Source organism: Polistes canadensis, unplaced genomic scaffold (assembly GCF_001313835.1).
Source record: "Polistes canadensis isolate GaletaPanama2010 unplaced genomic scaffold, ASM131383v1 scaffold_276, whole genome shotgun sequence".
Lineage (NCBI taxonomy): Eukaryota > Metazoa > Arthropoda > Insecta > Hymenoptera > Vespidae > Polistes > Polistes canadensis.
The window spans coordinates 117,663-142,781 of NW_014569823.1; the positions used below are offsets into that span (position 1 = coordinate 117,663).

Genomic DNA, 25,119 nt, shown 5'->3' on the forward strand with positions numbered 1-25,119 from the left:
GATATCTTTCCATGAAAAACTTTTAAATATATAAAACGATTATCAAGGAAGATTGATTTCCGAGAAATTTTCTCTTTTTTATTTAGAGTATCCTACTCCAGTTAACGCGAGTACCAAGATACCTTCTAAATGCCACGGAAATTTTATCGATAGTTTCCCTTTTTGTAGTACGAACTAGTTTCATCGATAACTACGTTTCTCTTGTTTATTTAGGGCTTATGACGAAAATTATTATTTAAAATAGATTGATCTAGAAAGATATTTCATATTTCATTTTCTTCTTTCGATCTTCCTTTTAATTTTCTTTCTTTTCTTAAACGAAAAAATATTTATTTCAACCATAGGAATTTTAATCGACGGGTTTTTCTTTTTTAACTTTCTCTCTCTCTTTCTCTCTCTCTCTCTCCGAGAACTCGTTATGATACTCTATCGATTTAGTTATTACCTCGTCCAACGTTAGGTTGATATCTCAGTCTATGCCATTTTATGAAATATCAATGTTCTTTATCTTCTTTGCTGGAGTATAATTATGTTTGAAAATAAATCTTTCCACTAGTTGTTGACAATGAAAAATGAAGAATAGAAAAGAAAGAAAGAAAGAAAGAAAGAAAGAAAAAAATAAAGAAAGAAGGAAAGGAAGCACCGAAAGTTATATCGTCGACGAGACAAAAATTAGTTTGAAAGTTTGTGGAATTTCAGTATCTTAGAAATCCATGTTTTCGTTGTTGTTTCAAGTTTCATGATGGTGACTGGAACGATACGAAGGCAAAATTTTAACGTTGAATTTTCAACAGAAAACAATACTGCGGTATGACGTCACGATATTCCTAGAGAACATGGAAATTCATCGAAATTGGTAGCAGTATGGATTCCCTGGTGTATTTTAATGAGGACGGGATTACGATAGGAATTTATTATATCTGTATATATATATATGCATGTCTATATATTATACTGATGTTAATTAATTAAGTAAACTTTTTTGTTTCAGAACTTCTATGATCTCAACACGTTTTCCTGTTAAACGTATAACAGGATACTATTATTAAATATCAACGTACAAGTGAGATGGTATTTGAATATGATTTAATTAAATACGTATTGAGTAAGAATCAAAGACTCTAGTATCAGTGTGCATCATAATTACATAGTATTATATTATATATATATATATATATATATATATGCATAAAGATAAGGCTGGAAAAAAATGTAAGACTAAGTGAATCAATTCAGAAACAGTTGAATTCAAATCTTTCCGTCCGATTTAAACTTCCTCTCGAGTAAAGTGTACACGTAATATGCCAGTGTAGTTATAGGTAATTTCTTGCAATCTTAATTAGTTCTAAGTTAAAAAATGTCTCTTTAACAATAGGGATACAATTACTGAGTGAAAAACAAGATATTTATTTCCACTATTTTTAAATGTATGCAAAATAAAATGAAAACAAGAATAGAAAATAAATAAATAAACTTCAAAATATCTTAAAGTTTGAACTTTTAACAAGTATCCATTTATCGGCGGATAACAATCTCATTTATTCGAATAAAATTTGTCTCTTTTCATTCTTCGAAAGAAAAGTAAAAATAGAGAAAAACAGAACAATCAAAAAGATGGACCTTTTTTTAACTCGTTTAACAATATCGTTAAACGATGTTGTCATCGTTAGCAATGACTTCGAATTCCATGTTGAACGTTATCTCGTTCGAAGTCACGTTCGTTTTTAAAAGATTTTTCCCTTCCCGGTTTGTTTTTTTTTTATATTATTTTTCTATTTTCTTTCTTTCCTTTCCTATCTGTTCTTTAGTCTCAAAAAAAACGACGAATAACTGTAGTTACTTAAATACAACCAGATTTCATAGATTTTCGATAAAAAAAAAAGAGAAAATATCGATTGAAAAAGAAACGAACGTATGCATTTGTATTTTTGAGAAAAAAAAATAGAGAAAGAGCTATATATATATATATATATACACAAATATATGTCATATAACGTGGTCTCTTGGACACAACGGGCCCATCCATTCATTTTTTTTTTTGTTCTTTCTACGTGTATCTTTTTTTTCCTTTTTTTTTTTTACCATCGACGAACAATACTCGATAACCGTTTCTCCCCGAGGTCTCAAAATCCAGGATCGTTAATAACAACAGCGCCGGACATCAGCGGCTGCTCCTGTCAGCTCGCATCAGAATTTCCAGCTGATATCGCTTGTAATATCGACGATTCTTTGTTCTGTAATTGGCTATTAGCTGGCGCAAATCTTCGTTGGAAGGTAAAGGTACGCTGTTGGTCTTGTTAGTACTTGGACATTTTCTAACTACAATCAGATTTCCGCAAATTGCTTTCATTGTTAAATTGAGGTAAGAGAGGAGCCTCGGCAAAGGACTTTTGACGAAGAAATCTGACCCATATCTTCGTAACAATGTCTTGTCCAAGATATTACTTATATACAGGAATGTATATATATATATAAATAATATTAATTATATACAAAATATAATTTATAATATAAATTCTTCTTTTTTTATTTCCGATTATATCCAATATATGCATATAATTAAAAATAATTTTAACGAATTCGAAAATGATATCGTTTGAAAGTTTATAAAAAAAGAAAAGTAAAAAATAAGAATAAAAATGAAAAATGAATCTTGTTCGATAAAGATCGCAGGAGTTTCACTAAAAAACGTTCATACTTTGGAAGATTTGGAAACGTTGTTAAAACTTCGAAGGAAGGAAAACTCACGATAGTCGTCGTCGTCCTTCGATGGAAAAGAAGCACAAGATATACCTTTGTGCGTGATCGTCGAAACACGAATGAACGTTTCGTTGTACGAGCCAGCGGAGCAAAATGGATGCGAACACTTTTCGAATCATGCTTTCGAAAAGTTTTTCTTGCAGAAGAGCCAAGCTGAAAGAGACTTAGTTAGCGTATAACGAGGGACCGCGAGTTTCTCAGAGACAGCTCATGCTTTTATTACGAACGGCGCCTGTCGACGAGACGACTTCATAACGGATTTCTTTCTTTTTCTCTTTTTTTTTTTATTTTACTTTCTGTCAGCTTACTATTTTTTTACTTTGTTTCTTTCTTTTTTTTCTGCGTGTTGCAGGGAAGGGAATGAACGGTTCGACGTTTCCTTGAAATAATAGAAACGGGTTTTTTCTTCAAAAAAACTTGTTCCCTACAAAAAGAATTCGTCAAATCAAACTATTTCATCGAGCGATTATATATTGAGAAATAGAACAAAAGCCAACAACGCGATTCGTTTCGATACGATACTCGTGTAACGTAAACACGAGAACACTGAGTTTCCAAACAGAAAGCAGTGATAATAACCAAGGGCCAGTTACAATTCTCTCCTGTGGAATTTTGCTCTCGTTTTTTTCATCTTTTTCTACCGTACACATGAATTCACGACGAATGTCGAACGAGTATAGGGTGGATAGAAAGAGAGGATGGAGGAGGGCGAATCGATGGCTCAGGAAAAACCATTATGGTGCGAGACCGAAAACAATTGTCAGCCGGAGGCACGATTTCCAACGAAACAAACTGGCTGACTTTCCCTCTAGCCTACCTTCCCCTTCCCCCCCCCCCTTACGATTCTATATACGTCGTGGCAATTAATAGCAGGGATTGGCCAGTTATGTGAGAGGAAAACGAACGACAAAGAGGTAAATATAATTACAGTTGTATTATTCCTGGAAAACCGAACCTGGCTTGTTATTCTCCAATGTTCTCGGAAAATTACGATCGGCTAGCATTCGATTGCATCTCCATCGCTAACACCACCACCACCTTCACCTCCACCTCCACCTTCACCTCCTTCTCCTTTTCAATTCGGAAAGCTCACATTCTCCAGGTCGATCGAAACGATCACTATCGGATACTTTACCATCTAATTATTATTTCAATCGAGAAGATTATTCAATTAATGGTCCGTGACTAGCTCACATTACTAACAAAGCATTAATTCGGATACCTGTGTGAATTTGAGCGAGCAAATGGACGGATGCGGACTAACGCTAAAACGTTCCGCATGATCACACGGAGAAGCATTGAAAAGCGACGGCAGTACATAGATCCAGATTAGAAGTCCAACTCGTATATTACTTTTATGCTCGTACGAGGAAAACGTTTTATCTAAACGTGCCTGCGAGCTCGGCATATTAATGAACGTTGGTCTACATGTAAAGCTCGATGGAAGTACAAGTTTAGAATATTAATATTATATTCCTTTATATATGACTGTTTTAACAAATATCTTTTAGACAATTTTACTTCGAAACTAGTTAACTATTGTAAATTTGAATGAACACCTCTATCGAATAGAGGATAAATATTCTGTGCGTTCAAATAAAAGAAAAAATAATACAATAAAATATACGATATTAATAAATAAAAAAATATTTAACGAATTATGGAATAACATTTAAATATGAATATTGAAATATGAAAAATAGTATAACATATTTATTACAATTGGATTAATTCTTTGATTTGAAGGTGATTGCAAGGTCGCCAAGAAAGAGACCGGCTGGAATGGAGATAACGATTGCAAGGAATGCCGTTTGAAATATTATCGATGAATCCCCTATCTGATGTTAGACGAGCGAAACGCTCCGATTCATCTCGGGGCAATTCGAGAAGAGGAGAAGGAACAGGGAGGGGGAATCCTTGCTTACCTTGCTCTTTCTCTTTGATTTCCTATCACTCTATCTCTCTACATAACATCTCTCTCTCTCTCTCTCTCTCTCTCTCTCTCTCTCTCTCTCTCTCTCTCTCTCTCTCTCTCTTTCTAACGTTTTTTTCCTCTTTCTCTTTACGTTTCCCCGACACGGTTTTGCCACCAAACCGAAGTTGGCAACGATAGGAAATCTGCAGAGAGAGCGCATATCTATCGCTTAACGATCGAATCATGTTGAACGAGAAGACGAGCTTTTGCCATTCGTCGTCCTCGTCTTCTCAGTAAATCGATTTATCTCTAACAACCGATATTCACTGTCGGGAGAGGAAAAAATATCGATCGATAAGTAAACTCGAATCAATAACACCAAGTTATATCATTGCAAGAGTAGTTATCTTTCTTTCTCTTTCAAACTTGGCAAACGACGTCTTTTATCTTCTTTTATAATTTACATGCAATATCGATTCGACCTAAATAATAAAAGTACAATGAAGAAGGATAAAAGTGGAACGTTAATAATTTGTATCCACACGTTCGTAGACTATAAGAAACGACAAGATATTCGAATGATCAAATTTTTAAGAATCAATCCATGAAACGAAACGAAAGTTAGTAAATGAGAAAAGTGACGAGATGGATAATTGAGAAGAGGACACGTGCTGTATATTCGATATTATTCAGCGATGCAGTCGGTGTACAAGTTAACCGTAGGATTCAATCGTACAGTAATGAAACCGAGCAGTCATTACTGGATGGTAATCATCACTTTGTCAGAGTCCACGAGTTACGAGAACGTGCAAGATGCTGACGAATGAAACAAGCTAGGAGAAAAGAGAAAAAGAAAAGGAGAAGAAGAGAAAAATAGACGAAGAGAGAGAGAGGATTGATACAACGGGCAACCACACTTCGACCAACCTAATTTCTCTTATCTCGAGATTCCTCGACAAAACTCTATTTTCTAACTTGTCCCTTTTTTTGTCCACCTGTCCACTTTCTTCTCACATTTTACATTTGTGGGAAAGGCTATTAACATGTCGAGTAAAACAACGATACTTCTTCGTCGAGAAGATAACTTAGGACTTGAAATTAAACTGACCACCCGATGAGTAAGTACGATGAGAATGTGAATGAGAGAGAGAGGGAGGAGGGAGTAGAGGGGCAAGGGGAAGAACGGTGTGAAAATTTCACGCATTCGTGTATTCCATGGATGGTGCTTTGAATATAATGTCGTGGATAATGAGGATGCATTCGAATAGTATACGTAGTACGTTCATACGAATGGTGGCGTACGAGCGTGACTACTCGAGCTTTCTCAACGATAAAACTAGCAAAAGGGAAAAATGTGTTGGATGATAAAATAAAAACGGGAGAAACTAAGAGAGAGAGAAAGAGAGAAACGACGTTGTCGTCTTGACATTCGCGAGCTCTTCTACTACCTTTCTACCAACCACTTTTCTTTTTCATTCTCGATAAAAACATTCGGAGCAAGTGAGTAATAAATGTCTATTTGGTCAGAAAAATTTTATGCCACGTTGTAAAACGAAGAAGCTTGTAACGAGCTATAGTTAAAGAACGACTTCAATTTAAACTTTGACGAAGTCGACGAATTCAATGCAACTTATGATTTCATTGCAATTGCTCTTGCGTAAATAAATAAGTAAACAAAGTGGCACGAGTTTCGAAGCATTTAATGTACCATGCTTGAAGTTATGTAAAACTTATGTAACTAATACAAATACCAAATAAGGGGAAGAACTTCATAATGAAGTTAATTGTAATTTACCGTTATTTACTTTCCGATATAATTATTATAAATAAATAAATGAAATATCCCATACACTGTGTTTCTTTACAGAACATTTCTATTTCTTGGTAAAGTAGATATAATTTCTTAAGATTGTATCAGGAATAAAATGTAATACAAAAAAAAAATAAGAATTTGGAATTCGGCTGACCGATGATCTATCGATCACTTTGCGGACCATGCTTTGGAATGACCGAAACGTTTTCTAGTGTAAATTTACTAGAGAGATATAATCCTGTCTGTTTTTGGGAGGCAGTTATTGTTCGATGCCATGGGATCGTCTGCTCTCGCGCTAATTCCAACTTGTTGTACACGGTCCGAAATTGGTGAAACGATCTAATGCAATTAGGTGCAACGTATCGTACGTTCTCGTTATCGATCGGTATACGAATAGGTTCGATTTAAATTGTGAGGCAAACGAACCTCGTCCTTGGCTACGCGATAAACGTAGATGCCAACCAATCCACAAAAAAACATACGATACACATAAATATATATATAAAGAGAGAGAAGAAGAGAGTGCAGCTAGTTAACGAAAGTTGATACAAAAAGTATACACGATTTATCGATGGATATCAAACAAGCTCTTCTCATTAAGTTTCTCGACGACAACAGCGACGACTGCGATGGCAAAGATCGGATACAGATTGAAAACGGGAAATGCAGAAATAAAAACTAGTTTTACTCTTCACAACGAGAGGATACCAGAGAAAGAGGAATGTCAATGACGCATCTCTAAATATGGACGTGTCCCGTCCGATATTTCCGCTAATAAACGTCGCTCCTCATTATCGCGCCAATTACCTCCTTTTTGCTTTCTCTCTATCTAGCTGGTACGCGTGAGAACCACATCCGGTCGATCGAAAGTTCAATGCGGAAGAGAGAGAGAGAGAGAGAGAGAGAGAGAGAGAGAGAGAGACAGCGGACTCCTGTCGTTTTGCCGCCTTCAAAGCGTGACCGTTTTATCAATCGAAAAGTAGACCCTGCTTTAAAGGACGAGACCACCCAAGGGAATTGCGGACGAGAGAGAAAAAGTAAAAAAAAAAAAATGAAGGGACGAAATTTATCGAGCAACAACAAGATATTTTATTGACGTCAATTTAATTCGATAGCAATTCGAATTAAATGTGTGTACGTGAGATAGCAAAGAAAAGAGGTAGAGAGAGAGAGAGAGAGGGGGGGGAGGTTTTTCATGACAATATCGATGAAATGATAATGCAAATATCTCGTATATCGAAAGTATCATCTTCAATAGTTGACAATATCTTCATAGGATCGCATCGATTATCCGTCGGTATTCGATTTCCCTTATTCGTCGTTATCGAGAATATTCAAGTCTTGACAGTATTATTGACGGATCATTCGTGAGAAACTTCAGATATTTTCGTCTTTACGTTTGTTCGATCGGTCAGTCAGCCTGCCATCATATCATCCTCCGCTGAAACTTTCTCGAGTTATTTTTTTTCTTTTATTTCTCTTTCTTTATACCGTTTCTTTCGTTCTTTATTTCGATTTCGCACCAGACGTGTTTGAAATTTGTATCCGTTTCGAGATCGTTCCCGTCTAGTATAATAACGATATTATATGAATCGCGTTTTTTTAAAGGGCAAAGGAGAAAAACGGAGTAGATATATAGGGGTTGCTTCGATCCAATTGGGATTTCGAAAATATACGTATAATACGTACTACATGTAACTGTATTGTATATGCACATATATGTATTGCACCTATGTAACTCTTCCAAGAGAGAAATTCTGTCGAGGTATCAAACTTTCCACAGACACGCTTGCTATTTGTTCCACGACTGAAACGACCTGGACTATCTAACTGTCGAATATCCATGGAGCGTCTCAGATTAATTCGAAATATGTTCCAGACGAACCTCACACTGACTTTCTTTCCTATTTATCAATGAAATATACATGTACACGCCTATCCTATATAAGTGCACGTATAATGACTATGAACATTATTTTCTTCCGCAAAGTTTTTACTTTCTAATTCCAAGATTCGTGTCAATCGCGATAAGAGATAAGTAAAAGAAGAAGAAAAAGAAAAATAATACCTTGATCGAGCGAGCATGAAAGAAACAAAGGTAAACTATTTCGTACTCGACACGTTGTCGTCGATAAAAATAACCCATTTCAAAGGTTTCACATAATAAATGAACTCCTTAGAAAAGTTAACGGCGCATGTGAGATTTAAGTGGCCGGCTAAAGTATACACTCCCTTTTTTATTATCGATTCGCGAACCTAAACCTAGTTTTCTCGGGCTACTCCTCTCGCTATTTTTCGATAAAATGCATAGATAGTAAGCGTAATAGGTTGGCCAGTTGAACGTGTGAGTTAAGAGATCGATCGGACGACAGTTCCTGTAGCATATTTGCATTTTGCACGGGTCCAGAATACCGATGGCTTGTTCAAAAGTAAACAAAAAAGAAAACCTTAATGGATTTTTCCGTTCACAATGTTCGAGTTCCGTCTGCGCGAAAAAATATTTTGTAACACCGGATGTACGCACGCAACGATACGGACCGTGACGAGAGAAAGGGGTAGATATATGCGAAAGTGAGATCGATCGTTTTCGTCTCTCTTTCCTTCTCTCTTTTTCTCTCTTCCTCTTCTCTAATCACTTCGATTGCATATGACGTATCTGAATACGTCGAGCTCGTGTACGACCAGACTCTGACGCTTCTACTTCGTTTACGTCGTTTTTAGTTCGTATTTCGTCCGTTTTCGGCACGGCAACCATTCGTTCGTCAACTGATGGAATTTTTATTTTTTTAAATTGTTTCCTCTTTTTCTTTCCTTTTTTTTTTTTTTTTTATATCTTCCTTCCCATCAATATCGGCGAAGTTAACCACGATGTCGTTATCGAGAAATTCCAAGAAAATCGATTACCGGTATGGTAAAACCGATACTAAAAAAGTATGTCACTTGAGATAAATATCATATTCTCGGAATAATTTAGAAATGATTGGTAAATCTTTGACGGATTAAAAATCAAACGGGTGATGAAAGGAAAAAAAGTAACAAAAAAAAGAAAAAAAAAAGAAAAAAAATAGAGAAGAAAGAAAGAGCGAATGAATTCTCCTTCACGTGGAATGCACATTCAAAACTCTTTCGCACATCCTCTCGACGATCCTGATAAATCGCCGCTTATTCGCTCCGAATAAAAGGGAGAAAAGGAGTCCTCTTATCGGTGAACATTATCTATAGAAATGTTACGTCCGTTTTCACGATGAAGAGAAGAACTGCAACTGTGAACGTTATTACCTGCTCGGGGACGGTGGTCATTTTCTTGATTATACCAAAAAAAGTTACACGATAATAATCGAATCTCAACGAAGAACACAAACGTTTCCTTTCTAATTGTTAAACATTTATCACAAATATTATTATCCTACTCATTTTAGAATATATCTATGATCTAATAAATTTCAATATACAGTTATAGCAACGAATGGGATAATAATTCTTGTTGTACAAAGTGCTATCATAGAATTCTATAGATCCGATAAAAGTTTTAGAACGCCATATGCTTGCCAGACACCGAAATAATGTATATCGACCCCTAGGAACCAAATGCGGGCAAGCTCGTTTCACGATGGACATTTATAATTATACTCCCTTTTTATTGTTCTCTCTTTCTCTCTCTCTCTGTTTTTTATCTTTTTCGAATCGTTTCGATAAACTTGCTAATAATTCTATTTTTATGCAAAATACCACGCCCCCGATTCTGACTAATTCGTCTATTGCGTTTCATGCCGAATGAGAATAGTTAGGTTGAAATTTATGTTTCTAGCTATAAGAAAAAGAGAGATAGTTAAAGAGATGAACAGAGATAAAGAGATAGGAAAAGAGAGTAAGAGAGAGAAAGAAATAAAGACAAAGCAGGAGGATTCTCGAAGAAATTACTGAAGGAAGAATAGACTTTTCGCGATTTTCCATAGACCGTTATCGAGCAAAAGGGCGGAACGGCAGATAGCAAGAATAATACTGGAAATAAAGGGGAGAAACGTTTATTGCGAGCTTCGCCGCAAGCTCGAGATGCAAACCGAAAGTAAGACCTTTAAACAGTACCATTTATCGTACTGCAGCTGGACGAAGCTAAAAGCGGAACCTTAAATGGTAGCTATTTATCGCGACACCGTACGAACGCTTACTTCCTTCTAGTATACTCTAAACAATCTGCGAATATATCCAATGCATTTTATTATTCCTTTTTCTCTTTCTCCCTTTCTTTCCCTTTCTTCTCTTTACTTCACTCTTATTCACCCCTCTCGAGTTGGTAATAACGTCATATAACAAACGTCTACTTTCTGAGCTTCCACAACTTCATCAAACTATGCAATGAAATTCTACTTTAATCTAACGACGCAACGAAATACTTCAATTTGATATTTTTCTTTCTGAATTTTTCTTTTTAAACTACAAACCATCGGATATTCAATATTTCGAGTAGGTCGTAGTTTTAAGACACTTATATTTAATTGGAACTGTCCTTCTATACACGATGATATAACAAAGTATATAAAAGATATGAGTGCCAACGAGATACTAATCGAAATCAACGCGCTTGACACACGAGGCGGATCGTTAACCATCGTGCTCGAGATATTTCATAATATTTATTTACTCTCTGAAATATAACGTCGCGATATCATTTGATAATATTCATTATTTCTTTCCGAGAAACTAATGATAGGTTTTATACATATTCATATGCGTTAGATAGAAGCTTGTCAAGTCAAATTTCATTAGTTTCGTTTGCACGAACCATCGGACTAACGTTTCGTTAGGGGAAAATCGATCGAGATTGCACTATCTGTGGATATACTATATTCCCAAAGCCCTGGTGTCTCTTTCAATCTTCATTACTCTTCTAAAATCATCGACTCCTCGATCCACGTAAATACGACTAACGACACTTTGTCTATTTCGTGGAAGAGAGAAACCGCTCGCACGGTTGTTTTAATTCTATTCCGTCATTAATTTTCCTCTTCTAGCGCAAGTCACATAAATCACATACATGAAGTTGATTGCGCCACGGTAAACTCGTAGGAAGCTCCATCGTCCTGGTGATTCGTACTGTAATTTGACAATAACTTTCTACATTTGCGACTTTGAGTTTACGTTGGGTAAGAGCCCCATAGCTTGACGGAGCGGGGAAAAGGAGGAAAAGGGGGAAAGAAAAGCGACGACTATGACTACGATTACAACGACTATGACTATGACTACGACTACGACTGCAACTGCGACTATGACGACGACGACGACGACGACGTCACGTTTATTTAAGCCAGATGAATGACGTTATATTAATATTACGAGTTCTATGTACCACTCCAACGCGAAGATTAAGCTCGACGAAAGAAAATGGCATACATCGGCCTTAGAACTAAAATCTCTCTTACGTTTCATGCTTTAGAAGATACGAAACGTTTGCTCAGATATACCTACTCACTCGAGCTGTTTAATAATGATATATTCGAAAGCTTTGCTTTCTCTGTTTCTATCTCTTTCTCTCTTTTATTCTTACTACACATTAATCTAAGAATTAATTTCTACGAGAATAATCTTTTTAATATGAAATGAATGAAAAGAAATGAATTGATTGATTATTGCCAATAACTTCGTTGAGTCTATTCTTGTATGACATTATTTCAGATAATTCTCTATCTTTCCGTCTTTCTCTGTCTCCTCATTTTGAAACTAATCAACGAACAGCCATGTCTATTAATTTTAATACATATACTATGGATTAACCTTGTATTTGCTTTCTTATAATTACACGACAAACGAGAGCTCAGTTATATACGACTGCAAATCCTTATTAACCTATAATCTATCTCCTATCTCATTAGAACATGCAAGAGAACTACGAGGAGAACTCGAAAGGGATTTGAGTTTGAAGCAACGCATCAAATTCATCGGTCTAATTCACACAAAAGGTATTCGAAACTCAGCGTTTACAAATTTCCGTTCTATGGTTGTAAACGTAGAATACCCTTCTCGTGGTATCCGCGTAACCATGGTAACTTCTATTCCAATATTCACGGTCATTCGTCACAATATTATACATTAATAAACCTCAACGTGTGTGTATATATGTGTGTGAATGTGTGTATGGTAACCAGTCGGGGGTATATTCCATTTCGTTCGGTGACCCGTTATTGACAGGAAATCATTGCTGAAAATCCAAATTGATCAACACACGAAAATACCCATTGATTTATATGTTAAATTAACATGGTAAACTTTCAATGAACATATCTAACTAATCTTATTAATAATTACTATTACTTTAAACTTTCAATCAGTTAGTGTCAGTGTTTTTAAAATCAAAATTTTAGCGAATGAATTGGATTCTTTGAAGGATTTTGAATTTTCAAATGACCCGTGGTTTTGTCAAAAAAAAAAAAAAAAAAAAAAATTTTAAAAAAAAGGGAGAAGGTACAGAGCTGTTACGCGGCTATTTTACATTCCGTATTTCTCGGTTCGTTATTTATGCAAACTACCGGAATATACGATGAGAAAATGTATGTTTATGCAAATAGCTTGTACAAGCTTTGAAATATGATTCGTGGAGAAGTCTTAACCTTTAACAACAGCTGCTGTTCTAGACTTAAAGAAGAATCTCTTTAAAAATAAGACTCAATATTAGGGATATATATCAACGATTATGCAGCCAGACAATGTAGAATTCTACTTTCTAAGTAAAAAGTGGAAATCGTTGGAAAACAAACTATATATATATTATTAAAAAATACTATTTATCAAATTGAATATATTTAGGGATAGAATGATAAAGAGAGCAAGAGAAAGAGAGAGAGAGAGAGAGAGAAGATATATATAGAAAGATAGAGAAAGAGCAAGCAAATACGAAGACTCGTAGTCGTTTTCAACAGTGCGAAAGAACGCGAACAGTAAAGTGAGATTCTCAAGATTAGAGTACACTCGTATCTAACTCATAATTAGCGTGTTTTAATGACCATGCTTTGCCAAGTGTACTGACGTGCATCGCTACTTCTCTCTTCTTAATCATGAAAAAGACGTTGCCTGAAGATACAATCCAACAACGACGACGACGACAACGACTTTCGAAGATGCCTAAAGAATTCCCTTTATGTGATTCGTACCAGCATTTCAATGTTCCCATCTCGCTAAAGAAAATGCGTTAATAGAACAAAATCAGAGTTAGTAAAACTGGTTATCTATATATATATATATATATATACAAAAATACAAATGAGATTTTCGTCCGTAGAGAAATGAAATGGGGGGGAAAATGGAGAGAGAAACCAAAAAAAAAAAAAGAAAACATTTTTTATAATCGTACGAACAGGAACGAACGACGAGAAAAATTCAAGAGAATTTTGATCGTTGGCGTTAATTAAAATAATGCTTACGAGATAATTAATTTGTGGTGGCGCAAAGTGATGGACGACCACTTGGGTACACTAATTCTCTGGACTGCGTACAAAGAGAGAGAGAGAGAGAGGGAGAGAGGGAGAGAGAGGAAAGGGGATATAATAATGCTGGTACGCGGTAGCCAACAGCGGAACGTTCACCGTACGCAAATTAATCGATTAGAATTAATTGTTCCAACTCGTTGTTGTGCACCGGTACATACAGTCAGTCATAGAAATATTCCAACACTTTTTTTCTAATTTCAACAATTTTTTTCTAACCATATTATTTGTTTTACATTTTGGAGTATACACATATATCTTACATATAAATCGGATGGGGTAAATTGTAAGGAAAAAAAAAATCTTTCGAAATATTTTTTTGTTGGTTTTTCTTTTTTCTTTGTTTTTTATTTTTTTTTTCGTTTCAAGTAAACTCAACTTTCGTTCCTTCGTAAAATATAAAACGATTTATTCGCTGCTGACTTTTATCACGCGCAATGTCCTCTTAATATTCCACCCCTGGCCATCACTTATCATAATATTTTCTTTCCGCGCATTAATATTTCGAGCTAGTTCCTGAGTTTCCTCGCGCGGAGACTCTTTTTCTCTAGTAAAAATTTCAAAACTCGAGAAACAAACGCTGCAAGTGGCAGCTGCAGAAGCTTAACCTCCTGCGGCCTCTCCAACCCCTACGTTTGTTCGTTCGTTTGTTCGTTCGTTCGTTTGTTCATTCGTTCGTTCGTTCGTTCGTTCGTTCGTTCGTTCGTTCGTTCGTTCATTCGTTCATTCGGCCAAGAGGTTATTCACTCCCGTGGAAAACTTCTTCGAAGAATAAAAAGGAAAAGTTGCCTTTGAGCAAGGAATAATATGATTACAAAGATGACACAAACACTATTTTAATTTTTGACGTATTTTTGACGCAAAAGGAAATTAAAACTTTTTATATAAAGAGACATTTAAATCAGAATTTTTGTTTTCCATACTTTCTTAACACTAGTATTAAAATCAGCCAGTGTTTATTACGAACCAGACTATCAAAAAACTGCATTTTCAGAAAAAAAAAAAAAAAATCAGATTTACATGAACGTTATTTTTAAAGGGCAAGAACGTAACGGGTAGAGCATGCAAGAGGATGACCATTTATAGAACTTGTTTTGCATAAGTGTATAACGTTATCACATTCGTGCAAGTTGGTACGATGGCTTGTGGCCGAAGGTGGTAGCGAGGAGAGGGAGAGTGTTCCAATGGGAGTACAGCCTCGCCTTAATTGTACATCGTGCACGAGATCTCTGCAACATAATCTATTATACTTCACGTGGATGTAGAATTTCAAATTAAATGTATAAATGAGAAACATTAAATGTCCTCCCTTATGATCGACGAGCTGGTTAATCGAAGTTTTGTCTGCTTCTTACTATCGCTGATAGAGTAGAACAAAAAGCATAAAACGAAATGAAAATATATATTTCTCTTTCGAATTGTGTGTATAAATGGAAAAAAAAAATGCGAAAACCATATATATAGAGCAATGTGATATTTTAACGAACGTATCGTTTTTCTCGGATAAAATTTCCTGGCGCAAAATTTCGAAATTGAAAGAGCGTCGCCGATAGAATTTAGTTAGCTCGAGGATGCAACGGAAAGCTTTCTCTCACGGCAACGAAATCGAGTTTCATTGGCTTGCTGAACGAGAACAAACAAGGATAAGAATAAAGAGAAAGGGAAAGAAAGGGTGGATCGGAAAGAGAAACGGAAAGAAAGAATGGATGGGTATACATCGAAAGAGAAAAAGAGAAAGAAATAGAGGAAGAGGTAAAAAGAGTGAGGTAAAGGACAGCGTCCGATGACTTTTGGCTCCTATCTACGGTGTCCTGATTTATCGCATTACATAGAGCGCACTGACGCTTTACACGAACGTGCGGCGGGGGTACGACGCTTCGGGCTACTCAGGAACGAATTTTATTTACTTTCAGAAAATCGATCGGTGGGTGGCACGAAAAGGAAGGGTGGTACGCTGCTGCCGGCAGTGCTCGTGGCAGTGGATGGGTCGCAACCAAGCCTGGAAAAGCGAACCGACGACGTAGAGCTACGTGTTGGTGTTACTGATGTTGAAAGTTACTGGTATTAGTAATAGTCGTAGTAGCAGCAATAGTAGTGGTGGTGGTGGTGGTGGTGGTGGTGGTGGTGGTGGTGGTCTCGTCGGCTGCTGCCCTGCCCTGCCCTGGTCTCGCCTCGTCTCACCCCCAGAAGCTAGCGGCAACCCACCCGACCCTCTTCTAGCCTTTCGTTTCACCCGACGTTATATCATAGTCTTCTTCTTCCAACTCGTGAATTTTACGCCGACAAATCGGCCCTTCTGAAAACGAGGAGCACACGATTCCACCAGCTCCTTCTTCCTACATTCCGCGTTTCACGGCTCGCCGCTTCGAGAGGAGCAAACTCTCGCGAAATAAAGGGAAGGACGACTCTCTCTTTCTCTCTCTCTTTATCGAATAGAGAGAATCCCTTTTCCAATCGAGAAAGAGACTTTTCTTTATGGAGATGAAAAATGGTTCGCCAAAGGGGACACCCTAACGTTTATATCGTCCTTCAATTTTTACAATACTCTCTTCTTTCCTTGTTTTTCTATTATTTATTTTCCTATTTTTGTTTTTTCTCATCCCTTTATCAGTTTTATTTTGTATCATATACCTAATCTCTCAAGGGTCGAGTTGATTATAATTATTGCATAACAAATAGATCTAAAGTATTAAAAGCCGATGTGGTATCATATTAATTATATTTCATTAGTAAAAGGTTTACTGTCGTCGATATCTCGTGTGCGTCGAGCAACAGCTGTGCAAGCTTTTAAAAGCTAGCCGAGAGGTAATTCGACGACGTAAATTAAAACCTCGCCGTACGGCGTAACACGAGGAACTAATCGATTATAAAACGATGCACTATTATCTCCTCAGACTCTATCTAACGCTCCTCTTTATTTCCCAACGAACGATTCGTCGGCAATAAGAAAAAAGTCAACAAGAGCAATTAACGCGCAACGAGTATCGATTAATGTCGATTTTTAAGGTAAAAGAAAATTAATGAAATTCCGATAAGAGAGCTTCTTACTCTTTGAGGTAATCAAAAAGTCTTCCAAGAGTCGTTTCTTGGTATTACGTTTTATTACGTAAAGGACTTTGAGAGATCTTTGTGGAAAATAAAACGAAAGATAGAAAGATGGATAGAAAAAAAAAAAAAAGAAATTAAAAAATCAGAAAGAAATTACGCTGATGACAAAGAAGATCTGAGAGTATGGAAAAAAAAAGGGTAGAAAGAAGATGGTCGCTCGACAAGAAAAAAGTACCTACTCTCGGAGTACTTTCTCTGTTTCTCTCTTCTTCACTCTTTCGTTCTAGTAGTATTCCTAACGCGTTTTCAGCCTCGTTCCTTCGTGGCGGAAGTGAGGCTACTACGTGCCGATATTAAAGTGCTATTTAGCTCTCGGAATAGTTGGAATTAAAATTCCACCGACGAATTCTATCTTGGCGAGCGAGGGTGGATCGGCAATGAAAGAGAAACAGAGAGAGAGAGATGGAAGGGTTGAGTGAATGAACGTGTGTGTGTGAGAGAGAGAAAGAGAAAGAGTATCAACGTAAAGACGAGCTTACACATGCATTTGTACGTGCAGCAGACGTACTATACGTATAGGCGTGTACCCTCATTATACTTCTCTCTCTTTCTGTCGTTTTTATAATCTAGTAAGTTGAAAAAAGGCAGAATATTCAAGTCGACTCTAACGCAAGTACCGAGAGTTCGTTATCGGAGTTATAAAATCGTAGAGTGGGCCAACTTTCCTTGTACTATTAAGTCGAATTAACCTTACAACGAGAATCTTAAACATTTTCATAGCGCTAAAAATATGTAAGGACAATTGGAGACTCGTACAATTTGATTTTGATATTTCGATTGGAACGTAAATTCTTTTTTCACGGACTCTCGCTCTCTCTCTCTCTCTCTCTCTCTCTCTCTTCATTTATTAATGTAAAATCGAAAATAGTATAAAAAATAATAAATCGAACAGAACGTTATTTATCATTCGTAAATGAATCTTCGTTTAATATAAAGTAAACTGACATATATAAAATAGCCGGTACATACGTCGATCAAGTTAATATTCCTTTTGTTTGTCTATTTTAAACGTTGAGTTACGATTTATATTTAAAGCTCACGTATCTGTACACTCTTTCAGTCTGATTGATAAAACACGTATAGATTAATATAAGCCATCCATATCCATCGGAAAACTACTATAATCAAATGGTAGAGCGATCAGAATTTGAAGTATTTAAGTGTAGATACGTTTAAAATGATTCGATGTGTGTTCTCATAAAATCGATGATTCTTAATCAAGTTAAAGCGGCACGAACGATAATTTCGCGTAGAGATAAAAAAAAAAAAATTATCGTCGAATGAAAAAAGAGTGGCATTATATTATATAAAATATAAAACGTCCAGTTCAGTTCGGTAAATCACGAGTATCGTATTTAATTATAAATCGACCATCAAAATATCCCGAAATTCACCACTATTTCTCTTCACATCGATTAATTGTTTCACAACGATCATCTAGAAAAAGACTTTTCTCTGTGATTTTTAATACGTATACGTTACAAACGCGTCTAGCCGATATCGATAGAAAAAAAAAACCCCCCGGAGAATCGAAAGAGAAAGAAATCCGTGAAAATTTCGTCCTGGCGCGGTTTACCCACAGGAAAATCGATATTTCCTCGACGACGAGGAATAGCACAAGCTTATTTCGCGTTTCATTTGTGTGGTTATCTTTATACTCAAAAAAAAAAAAAAAGAAAAAGAAAAAGAAAAAAGAACTTTCTCTTTCTTTTTCTTTTCTCTGACATACGTATGTCTAGTCGTACATAACGTACGTACGTATTTTACGTCGCAGTGTGCACGACTAGTGCAGAATATCGATCCTTTGAATATTTTAAGGCGCCCTACATATATTTGACGCGTTCCCAGAGCACCGAGGAAGATCGTCCTCCGGCGCCATGCTCGAAGAACACACGAAAACGATCGAACAAGAAACCCTGACCAATTATCTATCTTTTACTCTCACTTGCTCTTTCCGTATACACACATATCCGTATATCTATCTATCTATCTATCCGTCTCTCTTTCGCTCCGACGATGGTGTGTTACGGGCATCACTTAATCGAGCAAACTAATTTCACCGGATACTATCCTCGCATGATTGGGCAAAAGTATTCGAGTATATACCGGGGCCCACGCTTGATCGGCGAAGCGTGTTTCAATCGTGGTACACGTTCGAAGCACATAATCGAGCGCACGCTTCGAAAGTAAACGCGCGATATACGTCGACGTCGAACATAAAAATCGATCTTAGGTATGTATTCGCGTAAGATAGCAAGTGTATATACGTGTTATATATATGTGTAAAGTATGTGAGCACAATTGATGCTAAAAAAAGATCTGTGGAAGGAGTGGTGTGAAGGATATATTAAAAATATATGTATATATATATTTTACCTTGTAACGCTCCAATTCGTAACACCGGTCGAGGTGCTCGCAAAAGCGCGGCACATCGTCACCACCGTGCTGAGGCAAAGATCCATGGTGCTGCTGGCGATCATGAACGCTGTCATCATCGCTCGATATCCGTTCCTCACTGTGTATATCTTATAATAATAATAACGCAATATAGAAGAAAATAAATGCACAATTTTTTGCAAGCACATACAACGGGAATTATATAAAAAGCACCAAAATAATAGTAGTAGTCGTCGTCTTAAAAACAGTAGAAGTAGTACGAGTATAAAAAACCGATAGCGTAAGAACGAACGTAACAAGGAAAAAAAAGATAGAGAAAGACAAGTGGTCGTTCTTCTATCTAACACACGAATAATAATGCACACGAGGAACAATAATCCCACGGGAAAGGTTGCACGTGTTTTAGGGATGGTTTTAACAGGCACGACAGCACACACACGCGAGCTCGAAGTTCTTCTTGTGGTTAATAATCCTTTGAGAAATAGGACAGAAATCTCGAGTCAGCAAGGACAAGAGCAACATTATAAGTTGCAGGAAGCTTGGTGACGACGACAGCGACGATGTTGACGATGATCTTGACAATGATGTTAAAGATGATGATGATGATGATGATGATGATGACGACGACGACGACGACGACGACGACGGTGGTGACGACGGCGACGGCGGGAACAGATCCTGGGATATTGTCGAGGAGGACACTCGCCAGCACCAGCTGTACCGATAGGGGTAGCACTTTTATTAGTAGTGATCGCGTAGTACGACAATGGTTCAGGAAGCTCATATTGTCAGGAGGAACCGATGATAGCCGTGACGTCGAGTGCCAGGTCTCGCGACCCGACGAGTCCGTTATCGGGCGACATCGCGTCGCGACATTCGTGCGATCACACGATGGACCAGGGTAAGTATTCACGGAGAACACACACCACTCCCGATCGAAGTGGTTCGATCGTTATCTCTCTCTCTCTCTTTCCCTCTCTCTCCTCTTTCTCTCTCTCTCTCTCGTTCTCTCGTTCTCTCTTCAATCACCCTGTTATTCTACACTGTATATTTCTAATTTGATTAATTAATTACGTCTTCGTGTCCCTTTCGTTATAAACAATAATAACGATGACAGAAGCAATGAAGAAACGAGGAGGGTGCGTGCCTATCTCTTAATCGCGGCGCGACGCGACGCACGCGGCACCGACATACATACGTATCGGAGGAAAGTTGGTACGGAACTACTGACGGCTCCTCCGTCCTCGGCATTCGCATCCCCACCACCCGTGACCGGCTCATCCCCACTCTTAACGAAGGAGTCGCGCGCGCCTCTTACCCCCTCCGCCGGCCCGTGTAATGGGTACGCACCGAGCTACCCGGAGCGTGACACACGCTCACGGTTCGTAGTGGGGGGAATAGTCGCGTGGCGGCCTCCGTCGCGGTGGGGTGTACAACGAACCGTCAAACAGAAAGGAATAGACGGAGATAGCCGATCTCTCGCGAGCGCATGCGTTCTTCTCGAGATACTACTACTATTACTGCTACTACTATTACGTTGTCTCACCCTTCCTGAAAATGTTACCTGAGTGAGTACCTTCTCTCTCTTTCTCTCTCTCTCTCTCAATCTTCTCTACGTACTTGCATCTAGCGATGGGACTAATTCGATTACTCTTTTGAAATGTTCGATCAAAGCCAGTTATGATATTCATAAGGTAATATCAGGCAGGAATCGAAACTTGTTACTTAATTCCGATCGATTTGATTAGTGCAAATGTTATTTAAAATTCAAATGAAAATCAACGAATTGTGATATTTAATAATAAGAAATGGATCTGTATACTTTCGATGCTAAATAGTACGCGAATAAAAGGAAACGTGATAATTAAAAAATAGACGATCAGGAAATATTGTGCACAAATATTGCATGTAATTTTATTCATACCATTGTTATTCGTAATTGTGCGTACGTTTAACGGCATTGCGAAAAGCGAAAAGTATTAAAAATGAATACGTTTGCAAATTAATGAAGCTAATATTTTTAATCCAGTGTTTTTACGCAGACCACGATGTCAAATTTTCAAATTACCCGCCTCTTCGATTCAACGCAAGCGAAAAGGTCAGATGCAGTTAATGAAAGGAGTCGCGCCTGCGCACTTGTCCAAGCTCAACTCGTTCACACAACTACTATCGAGAATGTCACACGCAACTTCCTCGAGTGATCCTCATTCTGTGTGTCTTTCAAGATCAATAGACTAAGTATTCATCTTTCGAAGTATCTGATGGGCGATATGACACTTGTCTACCTAACGTTGTAATAATATTTCAGAGGATCTTTAAATCTGTCGATAAAAAAGCTTTCGATGTCGATCGAACTGACAATCACCATAGAGATAATTCGATCCTGAATTATTCATGAACTAGGAGAGTCAGTGGGATTCTGTTAAGACGATATATATTAATGATTACTAAACGACTACGAAATTTATGATCTGTGTTAATTAATAAATCATAGAAAAAAAAATACCGTCAGAGAGATCGTCGGATAGTATCGATAACACGTTCTGTAAATATGAAAACGTCTATAAGATTCCTATCACACAGAAATATACAGGGAAAGAGAAAAAGATGTAATATCTCGATCGAGAATATTGCAATGTCGATTGGCTATCCAGACTTGTAAAATATTCAAGGTCGAACGAATCGAATTCACGTTCAAATCTCGGCGATACATTCTCTATTTCTGTTTTTCTTTCTCTTTCTCTATAGAACGTTTCCTCTAGAAATGCAGTACTCCCATTAGATCTCCGAGTAGATTTTACATCGCCAGGGTGAGACAGAAAGGAATCGAGTAGGACGCATGCGCATTATGATACCGCATTCGCACACGTATTCTCCGAGAAAACGTACGTAAGCACGTACGTACAAAACGACGAAGACCGTGAGGGTAGCAAAAGGAGGAGAGAGTCTAATCCGTCCCTAACCCGGCAATCACCAGAGCACGGTGATAACGAAAGCAACCACTGGGAATTTACGTGACTTCCGAGAAGAATATCACTTTGAAGTCATACTAAATTCCTTTTTTCAATTTTTCTTCTATTTTCATTCATGAAATATATTATTTTCCGTGCATATATAAATCGTTAAGAATTTATTATTATCCAAAAGATTCATTAAATTCTACAATTTTCTATTAAACAAATCACTCAAAAAAATGATCGCTTAATAATTATATATAAATCTTCTTGATTTTCTACTTATACCAATCATCATATACAGTACGCACAAAGGATTACATCTCTTGTACGTCAATTTATATTCACGTTTACGTAGATTGATGTCCAAGCATCGTATAAAACTCATCACAGTAGGATCTTCAAAAAGTTATTAATGGCTACGCTTATAGGGGTCGGTCTGTTTTAATGATCAAGTTCGTGTTTGCCAGGACAATTCTAGGAAGGCGTTCCCCTTCTCAAGTGTAATTTCTCAGTATCACTGTGAATACGAGAAATTGACAAAAGTGACCGTAACTACCTGGTCTCATTAATTTGACATTGGTGTCATTGTGTCATTTGTAAAGAAGAAAAAGAGCTGATCATGAAGAAGAATAGAAACGTTTCTTTCCTTCCAACGAAGCTACTTTTACCCTAAGGAGAATCAATGAAACGAAATGAAGGATGGACGTTGATAATGGTAAGACTAGTTCTCTCTCTCTCTTTCTCTTTCTCTCTTTCTCATTCTCTCAAGAATAATAAGCTTTTATACTTAATATTATTATATGACTAAGCTGTTTCGAGGAAGTAATTGTATTACGAGGTAATTATAAAGTTCCAAAGAATAATAGAAGTTAATGCCAGTGGAATAGCAGAGTAGGAGACGGCCTTGTAAAATTAACCATGAGAAATAAAAATAAGGGCAATGTAAGCATTGTGCATGAACTCGTTTTCTGTTACTAAGTTTAAAACACGTTATTTTATAGCAACATAACCTCTTATATGATTAAAGTACATAACATGTAGAAAGGGAACAACGAGTAACGAAGAATTCTAGCTAAACGGATCATTATTAGATCGCTCGATACTAGGAATAGTTAAAATGACCAACGATATTCGTTCGGATGGATATTACGTAACACGAACTGGCATTTTGTGGTCTCTTTGTCGATGATTATGGAAACAGAAGCTGTTCAATCTGAAGGTATATGCTGCCAAACGAGAAAAGACATCTCTTTGTATGCACGTGTTTACAGCGCAATTTCATCTATAGGAAGTAACAAAGAAACTCAATCAATAGTTGTTTTTTTTTTGTTTAAGTTAGACAATCGCAATTTAGGTAGCCAACTACTTTTATAAGGAAGAACCAAGGAAGAAGAAATTTTTCTAAGGTATAAAGATAATGCTTGCGCAAGCGACTCCTGCGGGATCGTGAAAATGTATGAGGATAACGAAGAAGGGAAAAGGGCTTCTACCCCTTATCATTTCTCTTTCTCTGTCTTCCTTATTACTATCTCTGTACTATATAGAGATATGGGTGTATATATATATATATATACATTTCTGTCTTCACCGTTGTCATGCACACTCTTCCTCGGACTCTCCCTCTTACTCTTCTCAGAAATGGTGAGAATCGGCAGAACATGAAAATGAGACTTCCCCCCTTGGGAGGTTATTCGCTAATCCTCGGATATCGGATTAAGTGCGGCTTGGACTTAATTGATTTTCTAATATGTATTAATCCGGGATATTGTCCGAATTCACTAATGTAGATGAATTGATAAGAATTCTAACAAAAATTTTTATAATATATGCGCACTCGTCTTTAGTCTTTGAAAAAATAATTTAAAAAATCTGGCAACTATATAAATATTGGCAAACATAAATTAGTCACGTACACATATATAATACATAATTCATAAAATAAATTACATATTAATAATTTGATTATAATTAATCAAAATTTTTATCTCATTTCTTGAAATATTTTATAACAGTACTTTAACCATATTCAATGTGTATATTCTTGAAAAATAAGGGTCTATAAGATCATCTTGGTAGTGCTTCTAGTAGCATGACATAGTACGCGTAAGACCTAGCCAAGCTTTCTAAAGCTGATCGTCCAGAAATCATTTGTAAGTCTCTCGCAAACAGTCGTTCGCTAAACCGACGAGTAACGTGACTCGGTGCATTCAAGTTACAGTTTTAAATCATGTTGCGATCTTTCGCGCATAATAGCCTAAGCTTGTCTACAATTTGAAATTAGTTAGAACGATGTCACTTTGCTCGGATTAAATAATGTGATTCGAGAAATGTCATCAATATGATTTTTATCGAAAATTCATTCGTATGTTTTTTATTACATCTCATAATAATATGCATGCTCTTAATGCGAAAGAGGAAAAAAAAAATGGAATGTGTTAAATCGGTTGGCTACACGATTTTATTAATGTAAATTTTATAGGCGAGCTGGTAAAATTAGTGAACACGCAAAAGGTCAGACATAAAATTATATAGAATAGTATTATAAAAATAATGAAGGTCGTTCGTTTAAAGAGCAATTCATTTTCTGCTTTTTTAATGCACACGAAAATTTGTTAAATAAAATTATGCTAGGATTCATTCGAGTATATTATTTAAGTAGAATTTAATCTTCTTTCTCTCTTCTTCTATTCT

At 36.8% G+C, this 25,119-nt stretch overlaps 1 protein-coding gene across 2 annotated transcripts in view; it reads right to left on the reverse strand.

The window, feature by feature from the left end:
- LOC106790994 (irregular chiasm C-roughest protein-like) overlaps positions 1–20,708 on the reverse strand; it is a 121,485-nt gene extending 100,777 nt beyond the window's left edge. For both annotated transcript variants that reach the window (XM_014756299.1, XM_014756298.1), the window contains exon 1: positions 19,451–20,708. In XM_014756299.1, the coding sequence (XP_014611785.1) occupies positions 19,451–19,659 (209 nt within the window). In that variant the 5' untranslated portion in view covers positions 19,660–20,708. The remainder of the gene's footprint in view (positions 1–19,450) is intronic.
- Between the last annotated feature and the right edge of the window lie 4,411 nt (positions 20,709–25,119).